This window comes from Dipodomys ordii, unplaced genomic scaffold (assembly GCF_000151885.1).
Source record: "Dipodomys ordii isolate 6190 unplaced genomic scaffold, Dord_2.0 Scaffold80, whole genome shotgun sequence".
NCBI classification, from domain to species: Eukaryota; Metazoa; Chordata; class Mammalia; order Rodentia; family Heteromyidae; genus Dipodomys; species Dipodomys ordii.
This window is the reverse complement of record NW_012267296.1, coordinates 7,778,324-7,794,870: the sequence shown is the minus strand read 5'-3', so window position 1 is coordinate 7,794,870 and position 16,547 is coordinate 7,778,324. Positions and strand designations below refer to the sequence as shown.

The following is a 16,547-nucleotide window of genomic DNA, read 5'->3' as shown; positions in this document are numbered from 1 at the left end:
CTGTCAACCAAAAATTTATGAACTTCTCCTGCTCAAAATAAATACAATTAAGCCATTTAAAAGATAAACCACTAACCAGAAAAAAGTATTTGCAAATAGCATATATGATCAGCGACTTACATCTAAAATAAATGACAAATCTGTCGTTATTCTGATTTCTCATTTATTTTAAATATAAGTCACTGGTCAATGTGCTGTTTGCAGATACTTTCAAAAAGAAATGTACTTATTACCTGAATTATGGAACTGTAACCACTCTGTACATCACCTTTACAATAACAATAAAAATAAATAAATGAAAAACTCAAAAGGTCGGAAGAGAATAAGCAATTCAATTAAAATGGGCAAACGGTTTAAAAAGGTATTTTACTAAAGAAGATAGGCAAATAAGTGCAAGAAAAGATGCCCAACATCATTAGTCTTTAATGTGATAAAAGTTAGAAACACAATAAAAAACTGACCATACCAACTATTGGCAAGGATGTAAAGCAATAAAACCCTTTTAAGCTGCTGCTGGGAAATAAAAATTATATAACCACTTCTGAAAATAGTTTGGCAGTGTCTTCAAAAGTTAAAATATACACCTACCATGTGGCCCAGTCATTATATGCTGAGGTGTTTACCCATGAGAAATGAAAGTATATGTCCATACAATCAGCTGTACATGAACTTTTACAGCAGCTTTATTGATAATACACAAAAACTGCAACAGCTCAAAACATCCATCAACATGCGAATAAAGAAATGGATACTACTAATCAGCAAGAAAAGGAATTAAATACTGATACATATAACATGAACAAATAAAAATAATTGTCCTGATTTAAATCAGATAGAAAAGTACAAAGTATGATTCCATTTATATAAACTTAGAAAAAAAAACAGTGACGGAAAGCAGATTCAGTGGGTTTGGTATATGAAGCAGGCATTACAAAGGGATGTCTAAGAAAACTTTTGAAAATAGTGAATATGCTAATTATTTTTATTTAAATTAAGATTTCATAGGTATAAATGTCAATTTTTATCAAATTGTGTAACTAAATATGTGTAGTTTACTATATGTCAATTAAATTACAACAATGCTATTTTAAGTGAATAAATTAAGCACTATTACAAGTATAATTTAGGTAGCTTAAGTAACCAAACTCCTAGGCTTACTCCCATCTACTTCATTAAGTTATTCATTACATTTTTACATCTAAGAGAATAATGAGTAGCACTCAGAAATGATCTGAGTGACAAGCATATATAAAAAGCCATTAACTGACACAAAACTAAATACAATGAAATATTTCCATAGGAAAATATTTCAGTTTCATTTCAATAAAATAAGAGTTAAAATATATAAGTAGACACTCACCTCTTTGGATAATCTTGTGAAGACATCTCCTCCCCTGAGAAAATCCAGTATTAAATACAGCTTCCCTTCAGTCTGAAAAGCTAATTAGAAATGATAATAATAACAGACCAATCTCAAAGGCTTTAAAAAGCTTAATGTGCTTCCTAATTAACCTATCAGTTTAGAATTTTATCACTAAACACTATCACATGGTCTGTTGTTGCATAACAATCTCAGAATTAAATCCCATGTTTAATCCAGTGTTAAAATAGCTAAAAATTCCTTCCTAGAATATATATAATCAACTTTGTGGCTTTACATGAATACTTCTACGATTACCATTTTCCCAATTCATGAGGCACTACTTTCTACTGAAGTTTCCTTTACTTTGCCTCCCAACAATCCACTGAAAATTTAATGATTCTATAAAGCTTAACATGACACCACCTTTACTAAATTTTTCAGAATTTCTCTTTGTTCACATTTCTCCAAAACATTCTTATCGCCCCATCCTAACCAAAATTACTTGCCACTGCTTTTGAGATTTCACTATATTTTATACCTTTTATAGTACAATTAATTTATTTACATTTCTGTGTCTTCTATAGATCATGAATTTTTCATGGTCACAGATTATTTTACTACTATAGCTCACTACATTTAATATGGTGTTTTGCACACAAGAAGTGTTTATTTACGATTCTAATGGTATAGTAAAGATTTAAATGAGTCCTTAAATACTACCACCTTTATTTCATTAGGGAAATAATGAATAAAAGGATAATGGATCAGAAATCCTTGGGACCTTTTATAAATATAACTGGGTAAATGTAAAAATTATAGTACAAATAGAGTTAATATCAGCTACTTCTTAAAAATTAAACTGAAACTGACATAATAGATTGCACCAATGATTTAATTTATCTGTCTATCTAGCTCTCATTTACTTCCCAAGAAAACCATAGTGTATAGTCTCTTCCCTGCAATAAGTTAATAAAGGAGTCATAATACAAAGTCAGTTTGATCTCAAAGCTTATGTATTCTCCATTACATCCACTGTTTTTTAAATGATATCCTTCGCCTCCTAAGTTTAATAGTTCAGATAGACTACTATAACTACATGAGCTTCAAAGAGAACTAGGAAAATAAGATTAATACAGTCATTCTAATCAAACACCTGAAATTGTGTGTGTGTGTGTGTGTGTGTGTGAGTGCGCACGCGCGCGTGCGTGTACGCACGCTGTTCCTGGAGCTTGAATTCAGGGTCTGTGCGCTTGCTGTCCTTGAGCTTCTTTTGCTCAAGACTAGTACTCTACCACTTGAGCCATAGCATCACTTCTGACATTTTCTGAGCAGTTTGTTGGAGGTAAGTCTCATGGCCTTTCCTGCCTAGGCTGGCTTTGAACTGTAATCCTCAGATCTGAGCCTCCTGAGCACCTAGAATGATAGGCATGAGCAACTGGCATCCAGACCTAATTTTTTATATAAATAATTACAGTAGTTTATAGCCTAAGGTCACTGATGGTATAAAGCTCTACAGGAATAGTACTAGAAAAATATTACCCAAATAAGACAAACAACTATAAGTAAAAGCTAGATACTGATATTTATTTTAGATAAATGCATTTCACTGTAGCATAATTCAGTAAATTTTAAGTATTTACTTCTTGATATGTTATCTAAAATATTAAATCTCTGTCATAAGAAAAAAATACATACCATAATGCAATTTGACAATAAACGGATGATTGACTTCCACTAGAATATCCCTCTCCATCTTTGTCCGAACTCTGTCTCGAACTAAAAATTACACAAGAGTCGAATATATGTCACTTATTCACAATTTCGGTAATCATCTGATCAACAATTTGCCAATCAAAACTAAACTATCACATCAAAAATGACTAAATTAGTGTCTGCATTCACATATTATGACAATGTTCTCTGAAAGCCAACAAGTTTATTTTAGAAACGAGTTAAAGTGGCATAAATAGGTATTTGGCTTATGTGCATTATACATTAGGTTTTAATTGTTCAAGTGGATTTATTAATTAAAAGTGAACTTAATAGTATTTTACCACAGTGTACAAGATAGTACATGTATGTATGTACATGCAGGTGGTTGTACTTTCTCCATATGCAATACAAACACTGATAAAACAGGAAAAATGGAAATTAGAAAAAAGAATGCAGATTAATAAAACTGGTAAGTTCTTAGTGAATTAAATGTAATACACCACTTTGCTAAGCATTAATCTTTTACTGTGATACTCTCCCAATAAATTAAGGCATATCTGAATATTAAACCCTAGGATTACTTACTAGCCAGAAAACTTTAATAGTTAACATTATTATAGAGTTATTCACCTCATAAAAGCAATGTACAATATGTTTCTCAGACACCATCATTCTTCAAATAAGAGTTACAAAATTCTAATTTAATAAATGTTCTAATTTTCTACCTTTTAAAGAAGCCTTTTTTAAGACCTTCATTGCATAGAGTTGCCCAGCATCAGGACCAGTCTTTTTTCTCACAAGGAAAACCTAAAAGGAGAAGTAAAAAAAGAAAAACAATAGTAGAATTCTTAGTCCAAGCCATTTTTTAAAGGTTGACCCTCATGTTATAGGTGTTTAGAAAATTTCAGCCTGTGCAAAGGTGCGCTAGAGTTTCTCCTACTCCTTCTTGTAATGTTTTCAGGGTGTTTGCTTTTTTGTTGTTGTTGTTGTTTTTTGGGTCTGGTCGTGGGGCCTGAACTCTGGGCCTGGGCGCTGTTCGTCAGCTCTTCAGCTCAAGGCTAGCGCTCTACCACTTGAGCCACAGCGCCATTTCAGACTTTTTTCTTTTTTTGCTTATGTGGTGCTGAGGAATGGAATCCAGGGCCCCTGGCATACAAGGCAAGCACTCTACCACTGAGCCACCTTCCCAGCCCCAGGGTGTCTGCTTTTACCTCGAGGTATCTGAACCATTTGGAATTGATTGTGGTGCAGGGTGATATATAAGGATCTAACTTTAGTTTTCTACAGGTATTTAACCAACTTTGCCAGCACCACTTATTGAACAGGCTGTCTTCCAGCCTATTTTTTGGCTCCTTTATTGAAGATTAGGTGGCTATAGGTCTGTGGGTTCATTCAAAAAGATGAAAAAAAGGAGGGAATCCATTTTTGTTCTATTTACACAAAGTAGAACACATTTTTGTCCTTGTATTTTCTCTAATATGAAAATAGGCTTTCTCCTATAAGTTACTCTAAAATGAATATACTTAATATTTTATCATGGTCTCCATTGGAAAAACCACAATCTATATGCATACTACTAAAAAAATGTATAAGCCAGATGCCAGTAGCTCATGCCTGTAATCATAGCTACTCAGGAGGCTGAGATCTGAGGATCACTGTTCAAAGCCAGCCAGGATAGAAAAGTCCCAAAGAGAATCTTATCTCCAATTAATTCAAAAACCAGAAGTGGCACTGTGCCTCAAAGTGGTAGAGTGCTAGCCTTAGTACAAAGAGGCTCAGGGATAGCACTCCGGTCCTGAAATCAAGCCCCACAACTGACAAAAAACATAGATAACATAGTATAGGACTAAGAGAATTGTTTTTTGCATTTTGTTTTTTGTTTTTATTTTTTTGTCAGTTGTGGGGCCTGAACTCTGGACCTGGGCACTGTCCCTCAGCTCTTCAGCTCAAGGCTAGCACTCTACCATTTGAGCCACAACACCACTTCCATTTTTTTCTGCTTTTGTGGTGCTAAGGAATCGAACCCAGGGACTCATGCATGCAAGGAAAGCACTCTAGTACTGAGCCACCTTCCTAGCCCTAAGAGAAAATTTTAATGTAAGAAATAACATAATGGAAGACTAATTTCAAATAGAGACCTCTTTATAAAACTCAAAGACATCTTTACCTTAATAAAAACCAAATGTTATGACCACAAATTTCCTTGTTGGTCTGTTTTAGAAGTTATCTGGTACTTTATTTTCTAATAAAAAATTACAAAGTATTCTTATTATTTAGTGAGGTATAAGAGTCAAGATGGCAAATCACTACAATAAACAAGTGAAGATTAAATTCTAAAGTTACTCTAACATTACTTGTAAACAAAAAATACCTCATTTTTACAAATTACACATAGAAAATAAAACTTATATGTATTTTTCTTCTTTTTTTTTCTTTTTTTTTCTTTTTTGTGAACACACTGTACAGAGGGGTTACAATTACATGGGCAGGCTAATGCGTACATTTCTTATCAAGCATTGCAGCCTCCTCCTTTGTTTACCCTTCACATCCCTTCCCAGCCTCCCCCCCACGCCCAATCATCCCCGCCCCCCCACCAACATTGTAAAGCTCGTTTTCGACATGACAAACCTATATGTATTTATAACGATTTTTTTGTAGGTCATGGGGCTTGAACTCTGGGCCTGGGCTCAAGGTCCATGCTCTACCATTTGAGCCACAGCACCATTTCCAGTTTTTTGGTGGTTAATTGTAGGTAAGAAAGAGGCTTAAGGACTTTCCTGCCTGTGCTGGCTATGAACTGCAATTTACTTTTAAAGGGCTGTTTCTTCTCTTTCTTCTTCTCCTCCTTCTCCTTCTTCTTGCTTCTCCTCCTTCCCCCTCCTTCTTCTCTTTTTTCTTTTGTGGAGGGGGGAGGGAAGGCACTGAAGAGCTAACTTGGGTCCTTGCAATTGCCAGGCAAGAGGACTTCCAATGAACTAAATCCCCAGCCCTGTTTCTTTTTCAATTAGTAAACAATGCTTATTCTCTGCCACAACCTGTCAACACAAGTACTGATCATTTAAACTGAAATCATTTAAACTGAAAATGAATAAAAGTACCTAAGTTATTCACTTAAAATTACAGACAATAAAATTGTTAATTTTTGTTTATTTTTTCACTGTTAAACAATTTTTTCTTCTTTCACAAAATATGTCTGACATTTCATATCATCAATGTGGTAATTATGCACCAGCAAAACAGGGAGGGCTCTTCATGTAAAATGTATGACCCAGTATTTGCACCCTTTAACAGATTTAGCTATTAAAGCTCAACCATTTATCTACCTATATTCCTGCACTTCATGCTATCTCTGTTGTTTTCTCTGAAAGTAAAACTTTAGATTAGTCCTAAACTAAAGGGGCAATTCAGATGAAAAGTTTTCACATATTCACTGTAGTACTGCTCACACTTTTTGAGTAGAAGAACCAGTCTTTTTGTTCCTTTCTGGGAAGCGACAGATTTCATCCATTGAAATTGTTTTAAGAAAGGTATAATGAGAGATGGGGGGGGGGTAAAAGAGGTGATTTTGATATAGGAAATTATGATGAATGAAAATAATGCAATGAAATCCCGTATGCAGGTGATACATGCTAACAAATAATTTTAAAATTAATATGTATAAAACTGGTCTGTAAAATTGCTGTAAATTTCTAATCCTTGACTCTGTTTCTATTATTCATAGACAACTAATAATAATGAACATTTCATGTCACACTCGGAGTACACTAATGAAGACAGTTCACAAATTAACAAATGATAAGTTTTTAACAAATGTTAGGTTTTTAATCTATATGAAACAATCTTTGAACCGAAATTTTCAGAGTTTAAACCAAACCGTATATCTTCGAAATAATCATTATTTCTGTGTAAAGCAGACTAACAGATTAAAAGTACTATCTTATGTCATTTTCTTGCTAGTTCAGGATTTTTAATCATAGAAGTGTATTTTTCAAGCTAGGTTGGAATAGATACACATAAAAACTAGATCTATCATGGGGTCCTAAATGCTATATCTAAATGCTATATAATATCTATATTAATCTACAGAAGTTACAATCACAGGGCTTATTTACTAACCTCTTTCTTTTATCAAGGTTTCATTTATTGATAAACAGACTTGTACATATCTGTACAATTGCTTTAAGAAGCAGGCCTTGCTACTTTTAAGCATAAAATTGAAAGAATTTTCAAAAGTAAAAAAAAAACACTTCAAAGCTAAGTAAATCATATTAACTTTAAGAATCATGATCAAAGGTTGTACTCAGTTTTATTGAGGATGTCAATTAAATGCAGCTAACCCCAGATTTCTTTTTCATAGAATCATGTGAGCACAAATGCTAAGAACAAAGGGGTCATCTTATCAGTGATGCTCCTACCACAGCTATCTATCAGTCTCTTCAGGAAAATAATTCTCAATCTTTTTGTTTATATCAAAAACACCTCAAAATCTTAAAAGTTAATAAATGGTTTTTGAAAACCATCACTTAATATTTTATTAATTATTTTAAAAGCAAAGGTTCAAAGTGTATAAAAACTTATATTTAAGTCCCGGAGCTAGACCTTTCTATCCAAAAGAAAAAAATATATAATTTTGTTTAAAGCTGGCATCTAGTGGCCCATGCCTGTATTCCTAGTTACTTAGGAGACTAACATCTTAGGATCCCAGTTTGTAAACAGCCCAGGCAGAAACATCTGAGAGATAATTATCTCCAATTAATCAGTAAAAGTCTAGAAGTAGAGCTCTGGCTCAAGTGGTAGAATAACAGAAAATCAAAAGGACAGCACACAGGCCTTGAGTTCCAACCCCAATACTGGCAAAAAATAAAAATATACTTTTTAAATTTATGAATGTATTATTTGCATAAATTTTATTTGGTATATGATATAAAAAGTTCAATTTGACAATACTGAATATGCTCTGTTTTATGTATTTTTAAAGTAAACTAGTAGGTATGTAAAATTTAAAGTTATATATTAGTAATTATTAATAGCATTCCATTTGGTATGCTTAGAACATAATTTATATGCAACATTCATTATGATAACATTAATTTCTAACCTTAAAGTATAATTTTAATTGCCTCTAATTTTACTAGTATCCTCTCATTAAATACACTATAAAAACATTTACTGTCAGGAGACTTGATATGAGTTAAAAATTCCATTTCTTGCATTTTAATAATGGAACCTTTGAAGAAAAACTTAAACAATACTCTGCAGTCCAAAGTTTCTTGGAATTGTTACTACATTTATCTGATTCACAGGCTTGGCCAAATTCCTGAATAGGTTCAGCAGCTAACAAGTCACTCCTACACAATGCCTACACAAATGATGCAATCTAGACAAGCAAGTATGTTCACAACCTAAGAAGCAAAAAGAAGGCCACTTCCTTAATATTTCTTTGGTTGGTATATTACATAAATCACTATTCTGTGTTTTAGTATTAGGAATGTAGAAAGTAATTTAATAATATTTTTGTTACACTAACATTCTTGCACAAATTTAAGTGTTTTCTAGAATTAACAACTACAGTGACAATTTGTCAGCCTGATGTTATATTCAACATGGAGATGTTACTAACATTTTTTCATTATGTTATACAGTATTGATTTTATGAAGAGCCATAAAAGATATTTCTCTGTTCAGTTTGATCTGTACATTTGAATATATGGGCTTCTTTTTAATAGCTTCCAGAAAATGGAAGTCTTCATTTTTGGCCTACTTATAGAAAATTTGGCATCCCTTATGTCATATATTTAAGAATAGCAACATGTATTCCTGTTTCATCTAATCTTTCAAACACTGTTGTATCAACATTGTCACTTACTTTTAACTTCATTATATTTACTACTCATGTCTGAAAGCCTTAAATGTTCTCTGGAACAATGCTAGACTAAATGAATATATGAATAAATGTATATACAAACTTAAAAACATTTTAAAGCCCCACTACTTGTTTTCTGGTTGCTAATTGAAGGGTCTCACAGACTTCCTTGCCCAGGCTGGCTTTGAACCATGATCCTTAGATGTCAGCCTTCTCAATAACTATAACTATATGCATGAGCTACCAGTACCCAGCTTGTACCCACCTTGTTTGTTTGCTTTTCCATTAAGCATTTATTAAGCATGTGGACATTATATATATAAATTATCACATATCTTTAAATGCTAATTACTGATAAATGACTAACTGCAAACATTTTTTCAAAACCATCACTTTTATTATTAAAAATCCAATGTCTATAAAAAACATTTTAAGTCCCAAGCTAGACTTTTCCATCACAAAAGCAATTATATATATATAGCTGGCAGCTGGTAGCCCCTGACTATAATCCTAGTTACATAGGAAACTGAGATCTTAGGATCCTGATTTAATTTTCATAACTTAGATTTTAGGTATATCAAAGACAGGAACCAGATCAACATACTTTTTGTACAAGAAACATGTTATCAAGCACTAAGTAATCAATGCTTAATAATGAGAGTACAAGTTAGTTTTACCCAATTTTGCTTTATTCAAAACTTAAGTTCTTTGAAAGAAAGTGTTTCATATATCACCCATCAGCTCTTCTTCTACTTTATATATTTCTGTTCTAGTTTTCTTTTTGATGATAAATGAACTCATGAATTATAAGGTATAAATTCCAACTTCTGATATAGAGCTAAGAAATATAGTGATCATGATACATTGTAGTTATAAACTGATTTCTTTAGTTGAAAGCTCTTTGTACAACTACTTAAAGATAATTTTTTACAAAAAGAAATATAAATGACATTACCAGCTAAGAGCAAGCTGTGTTGTGACAATATGAACAGGAAGGCCAGAAATGCTATTTTTATAACAATTCAACTACCTTTATTTAGGCCAGTAAGAAAGGATATAGCTATATATTTTCTTAAAGACATGTAAACGCAAAGGATTAGAAAACTTTGAATACTATAGGGAAGTATTAGAAAATATGAGTAAAGAATAACAGTAATAAAAGTCAATTTTTAGACATCATTTGATAAATTTAGAAATGAATTCAATGTATCAGATTTCTATGTCTGTATATATAAAAGTACATATACACATAAAAATAATGTTCAAAATAAAAAATGTATAAAAAGTATTTATTACCTTTCCAAATGATCCCTGACCAAGGACTTTGAGCAACTCAAACTGTGCAGGATCTGCTTTCTCATATCCTTCTTTTACGTGATTTGTAATTGGGATTTCTTTAAGAACACCTTCATCCTGTAAAAAAAAATACTTAAATGTAATTCCTTTATCTTATAATTAGTTTCATTCAAAATTAGAGATTATATAATACTCTACTCCTTCAGTCAAACATAGTTTTGTAACAACATACACATAAAGCACCATCACCAGTTTCCCTACTGTATAATTACTTGTCAATTGAGGTATATGAAGTAAAATTTATGCTTCAACTTTCTAATTAGGTAACAATAAATGGAAGTATTAATGGCCATCTCAAGTCATTCACTAAAGTCTGATTTATAAGGAAATCAAGATACAACCTTGTGTATTATAGGGCACGAAAAAAAATGTAAATGTCAAAGTCTTTTAAATGGTATTTACAATATACGTTTAAACAATTAAATATCCAGTTAACCACATATAAAGGAAAATGGCATAGTTAAAATTTTGGGCCTAAAAAATGTTCCCAGACCATGACCCCTTTTACTGAAAATGTAAATTTAAGTCATATTCCAGCTTTCCTACTTTCTAGGTCAGGTAAAAAGGAAGCCACCCATGGGGTATTTGTGCTCCTTGATACAGGGCTGCATTCAGCTGTGATGACTACACTTAAGTGAGTTGTAATTTTGATCCATTGAAAAAAAGCACAGTATCTAGGAGGAAAAAATCTCAGGTGCATTGCATATCACCAAATACAGAGCTAATAGAATATCTTATACTACACTTTTACTACACTATTTAATGAAAAAATTGTTCACAAGGCTAGTTAATCACAATGTCTACAAATCTTCATAGCTTTCCATTACACCATATCAATTCTGTTCTGGATGGTAAGATTTTTACTGATCCTTCAAATAATTGATAAATAAATTATAGTTGTGGCCAAAGTGGACAAGATTATAGTTCCAAATAAGGTAGGCTTCATGGTAACTAAATAATGAAAATGTGACACAGGTGGTCAGAATTCTCAAGAATTTTGAAGGTAGAGGAAGGTTAGGTCATAGTGTAACATTTTGTGGTGGCTGTGTATTAGGAAGTATAGTCTTTCTCATCTAGCTGCATTTTCCTGTTAGCTGCTTTCCAGCTGCTTTTTTAGCCACTTGTAGCTACCACAATTGTAGTCTTGTATGGATCTTAATAAAGAGAAGAGGGAACATTGGAGAAACAGTTTAATTTGTACAGTTTTCTTAAGAGTGGTGAAAGTAATTAAGAGTGGTTTTTCTTCTCAATACTTTATAAAACATGAATGTCATTATAATTCATGCTTATAATAATGATCTTAAGCTGGGCACCGGTGGCTCAAGCCTGTAATCCTAGCTACTCAGGAGGCTGAGATCTGGGCAGAAAAGTCCGTGAGACTCTGATCTCCAATAAACCACTAGAAAACTGGAAGTGGCGCTGTACCTCAAGAGGTAGAGTGGTCACCTTGAGCTGAAGAGTGTAGGGACAGTACCCAGGCCTAGAATTCAAGCCCCACGACCAGCAACAACAAAAAATGATCTTATTCAAGGTATGGACTTGAAGGGCCTTCTTAACCATCAATAAATAATGTGTTGGGTCCAATATGAAGTCACAGGCATAGAGGAAGACCTTAGAGCCCCATTTACCAAAGCCTGTTTGTCATGTGAGAGAGTTGAAGTAGAAAGTTGTTTGTGATTTGGTCAAGGCTGCATGGCAGAGCAAGGAACAAAACTTAGAAAGTTTGCTGACTTTTCCTCTTTCCCACAATATCATTTCTTTATACTTACATAATTTTTAAGTGTTTCATTTTTTTAATTTAAATTTTTGTTTTTCCATTTTTTTCTTGTATTTTTATCTCTCTCCTATCATTCTATCCTATCCATTTCCCTCTCTGAGATTAGGACTTGGTTAAATTCACTCTCCTTTTACCTCTCCACATCTCTCTAAATTCACTTAGTCATTATATTGATTAAAATATACATTATTTTCTTTGATACATATTTTTGAAATACATATATGTCATATACATGAAAATATGTCACGAATATAATTCTAGAACATCTGTAATGAATGTACATGTACATTTTTTAAGTTCTTGATTTTTTTGTAATATGGAGACTTTTTTTAACTCAGTGCCTTGTGCTCAATAGTCAGCCACTCTACCTATTTTTCACCACAATTCTCACTAAACCTAATAATTTCTGATGAATCCCTCTTTGATATTTTTAGCCCATAAATCCATAGTTGTCTGATATTGAATAGATTGTATCTGTTGAACTAGATTGTATCTACAGCCATTTTGACTGTGCAACTACAGGACTCTGGATGATGCTTGCCTTAAAATGAGGTTCTAGCACAAAATTGGTGTTATTTTCACACCAAATGGGCAGAACAAGCTGGAGCAACACAAGAAAAATGGCAAGTCTGGGTATCTCAACTCCATTCAGAATAATCATGTGACAGAACAGTTAATGAATAATCAAGAGGAGAGTTCCCAAAAAGCTCTACAAACACTACTGGAAAACATGGTGAATGAAAAGACTGAAAACCTGGAAAGGACTCAGTGTGAGCTTGAGGCAAAGCCTTAAGAGCATGATGAAGCTAAACAAAAATTAATACTGGAATCTTGTCAGTATGAGGAAGCTACTCAAAGATTAATACAGGAATTGCATGAGCAGTCTGAGAAAAGTCAAAGAAAAAAACAGGAATTGCATGAGCAGACTGAGCAGACTAAGAACATTCAAAGAGAAATACAGGAACTGCGTGACCAGGCTGAGAACAGTCATAGTAAATTATAGGAATTGCCTGAGCAGGCTGAGAACAGTCAAAGAGAAATACAGGAGTTGTGTGAGCATGAGGAAGCTACTCAAAGAGTAATACAGGAATTTTGTGAGTAGGATGAGAATAGAAAAAGATCAATAGAGGCATTCATGGAATAAATAACAGACAGCGAAGGAATCCAGGGAGACCACAAAGGGAATGCTGAATGGAGCCTGACAGAAGGAATGGGAGTCCAAGGAAACCATAACCAATCAACTAAAGTGGTTTCAGAATAAACACTGAACACCAAATTAAGGAAGTAAAGAAGTTCATACAAGATCTAAAACAAAGCTCCAACAAAGAACTTGGAGCCATCAAAGCCAACCAAATTAGAAGGAAAAGAAATTAAAAACAAAGTATAAAGTCTTGACAGTAGGTTAGACAATGCAGAAGATGGAATCTCGAGGATTAAAGACAGCCTAGATATTATAGAGAAAGAACATACAACTATCCAAGACAAATCTAAGAAATATGATAGATCATTTCAACATTTGGAAGACACCATCAGAAAGCCTAATCTGAGGATAATGGGTTTAAAGGAGCACCTAGTGACAGAAGTTAATTGTCTAGGAAATTTATTTAACAGGATCCTAGCAGAGAACTTCCAAACATGAAAAAAGATAGGCCCATTAAGATACGAGAGGCTTTTAGAACCCCAAATATACCAGACCAACAGGACATCCCACCATCACATTATAATCCGAACAGGATCAATTCAGACCAAGGAAAGAATCCTTAAAGCTGTCAAGGAGAAAACATCAATCACCTATAAAGGGAAACCAATGAGAATAATCTCAGATTTCACAGCAGAGACAATTAAAACAAGAAGAGCCTGGAATGATGTATGTCATGTCCTAAAGACAAACAATTATCAACCAAGAATACTGTACACAGCTAAACTCTCCTTCATAACTGAAGGTCAAATAAAAACCTTCCATAGTAAAGAAAATCTGAAACAATATATCTCCAACAAACCAGCCTTATAAAAGATACTTAACTATATGCTACACATAGAAAACCAACAAGAATACAATAAAGGCCAAGAAGCTGCACCCAAACTGAGAATCCAACAACGATAGGATGAACCCACTTGTTACAGCCCTCAAGAAGGTGGAAAACATGGCAGGAAGTACCAAACACCTCTCAGTCATAACACTCAACATTAATGGACTAAATTATCCAAATAAGTGACATAAACGGTCTAGTTGGATTAAAAAGCAAGATTCTTCTATCTGCTGCTTTCAGGAGTCAAAACTTGCCCATAAAAACACACATTTTGAAAGTGAAAGGCTGGAATAAAATATACCAAGCAAACGGCCCCCATAAATAGGCAGGAGTAGCAATTCTAATATCAGATAAAAATAGACTTCAAATTAAAATTAGTGAGTAGAGATAAAGAAGGTCGCTACAAACTAATTAAGGGATCTCTCCTTCAGGAGGATATTACAATTCTAAACATTCATTCGCCAAACAACGGAGCACCCAAATTTATACAAGAAACACTACTTTCCCTCCAAAGACATTAACTGTCGTAGACTTTAACACACCCCATCCCCATTATATAGATCTACTCGGCAAAAACTCAACAGGGAAACTGCAGATCTAAACAACTGCATAGATCAACTAGATTTAACAGACATCTACCAAATATTTCATCCAGCAACGTAAGAATACAAGTTTTCCTCAGGAACACACAGAACATTATCCAAATTAGACCACATTTTAGGTCACAAAGCAAACGTCCCAATTCAGAAATACTGAAGGTATGTCCTCCATTCTCTCAGACCACAAGAGAATAAAATTAGAACTCAGCACCAAAAGCCACCAAAGAAAATCCTGTAACAGGAGGAGGCTGAACAACACACAGTTGAATCATGGAAGAGATTAGAAAGGAAATTCAAATGCTCATGATATTCAACAAAAATGAACACACAAATTACCAGCTCCTCTGGGACACAGCAAAGCCAATACTCAGAAGCAAGTTTATAGCTCTGAGTTCCTACATCAACAAATTGGAGAGATCTGAAACCAACAATTTAATGAGAAATCTGAACCTCCTTGAACCTCCCGAAAAAGAACAGCAAGATAAACCCCAATCCAGTAGACAGAAAGAAATAATTAAAATTAAATCAGAATTTAACAAATTAAAATCCACAAAAACCATAGAAAGAATCAACAAAACAAAGAGTTGGGTCAGCAAAAAAAATGACACTTAGCAAATATTATCAGAAAAAGAAGAGAACACACCCAAATAAACAACTCAGAGATGAGAATGGAAACATCACACAGAAACAATCAAGATTCAGAACACTATAAGGGAATACTTCTCAAACCTTTATGCGAATAAATTTGAGAATCTAAAAGAAATGGATGATTTCCTAGCAAATATCAACATGCCAAAACTAAACCAAGATGAGTTAAACCAACTGAACAGGCCCATATCAAGCACTGAAATAGAAACAGCAATAAGAGACCTCCCATCTAAGAAAAGCCCAGGACCACATGGATTTACAGCAGAATTCTACAAAGCCTTCAAAGCAGAACTCACACCAATACTCCTCCAAATCTTCAATGAAATTGAAAGAGAAAGTTCACTATGGAACTATTTCTATGAAGCGATCATAACACTCATCCCAAAACCAGGCAGGGACTCATCAAGAAAGAGAACTACAGACCCATTTCTTTGATAAATATCAATGGAAAACAAATTTTTGGCTAATCACCTTCAACAATTTATCCAGAAAATCATAAAACACAATCAAACAGGATTCATTTTAGGAATACAAAGCTGGTTCAATATACAAAAATCAATTAATATAATTAATCACATCAACAAGAGCAAGTATAAGAACCACATGGTTATCTCAATAGATTCAGGAAAAGCATTTGCTAAGATCCAACACTCCTTTGTGATGAAGGTTCTGGAAAAATTAGGAATCCATGGAACATTCCTCAATACAATACAGGCTCTATATGACAAACCTACAGCCAGCATTATACTTAATGGTGAAAAACTAAAGCCATTTCCTCTAAACTCAGGAACAAGACAAGGATGTTCATTAGCTCCACTCCTCTTCAATTTAGTATTAGAATGCCTAGCTACAGCAATAAGATGCAAACATAAAGAGAATCCAAATAGGGAAAGATGAAGTAAAACTCTCTCTCTTTGCAGATGACATGATCTTGTATTTAAAGAATCCCATGGACTCCTTTCCCACATTACTCAAGCTGATTCAAAACTTTGGCAAAATAACAAGTTATAAAATCAACCCTCAAAAATCAATGGCTTTTATGTATGCCAACAATGAGGACAGCAAGGCTGAAATCAGGAAAGCAACTCTATTCCTGAGAGCCCCACAAAAAATAAAATACCTAGGAATTAACTTAACCAAAGAAGTGAAGGACCTCTATGATGAAAATTTTAAAAACTTGAAAAAGGAAATCAAAACA

General features: G+C 33.5%; 1 protein-coding gene across 2 annotated transcripts in view; it reads right to left on the bottom strand.

The window, feature by feature from the left end:
- The window catches only part of Rps6ka6 (ribosomal protein S6 kinase, 90kDa, polypeptide 6), a 137,827-nt gene that overhangs the window by 52,748 nt on the left and 68,532 nt on the right, over positions 1-16,547 (bottom strand). For both annotated transcript variants that reach the window (XM_013025008.1, XM_013025007.1), the window contains 4 exons: positions 10,236-10,352; positions 3,802-3,883; positions 3,059-3,139; positions 1,361-1,440 (listed from right to left, as the gene is read on the bottom strand). In XM_013025008.1, the coding sequence (XP_012880462.1) occupies positions 1,361-1,440; positions 3,059-3,139; positions 3,802-3,883; positions 10,236-10,352 (360 nt within the window). The remainder of the gene's footprint in view (positions 1-1,360; positions 1,441-3,058; positions 3,140-3,801; positions 3,884-10,235; positions 10,353-16,547) is intronic.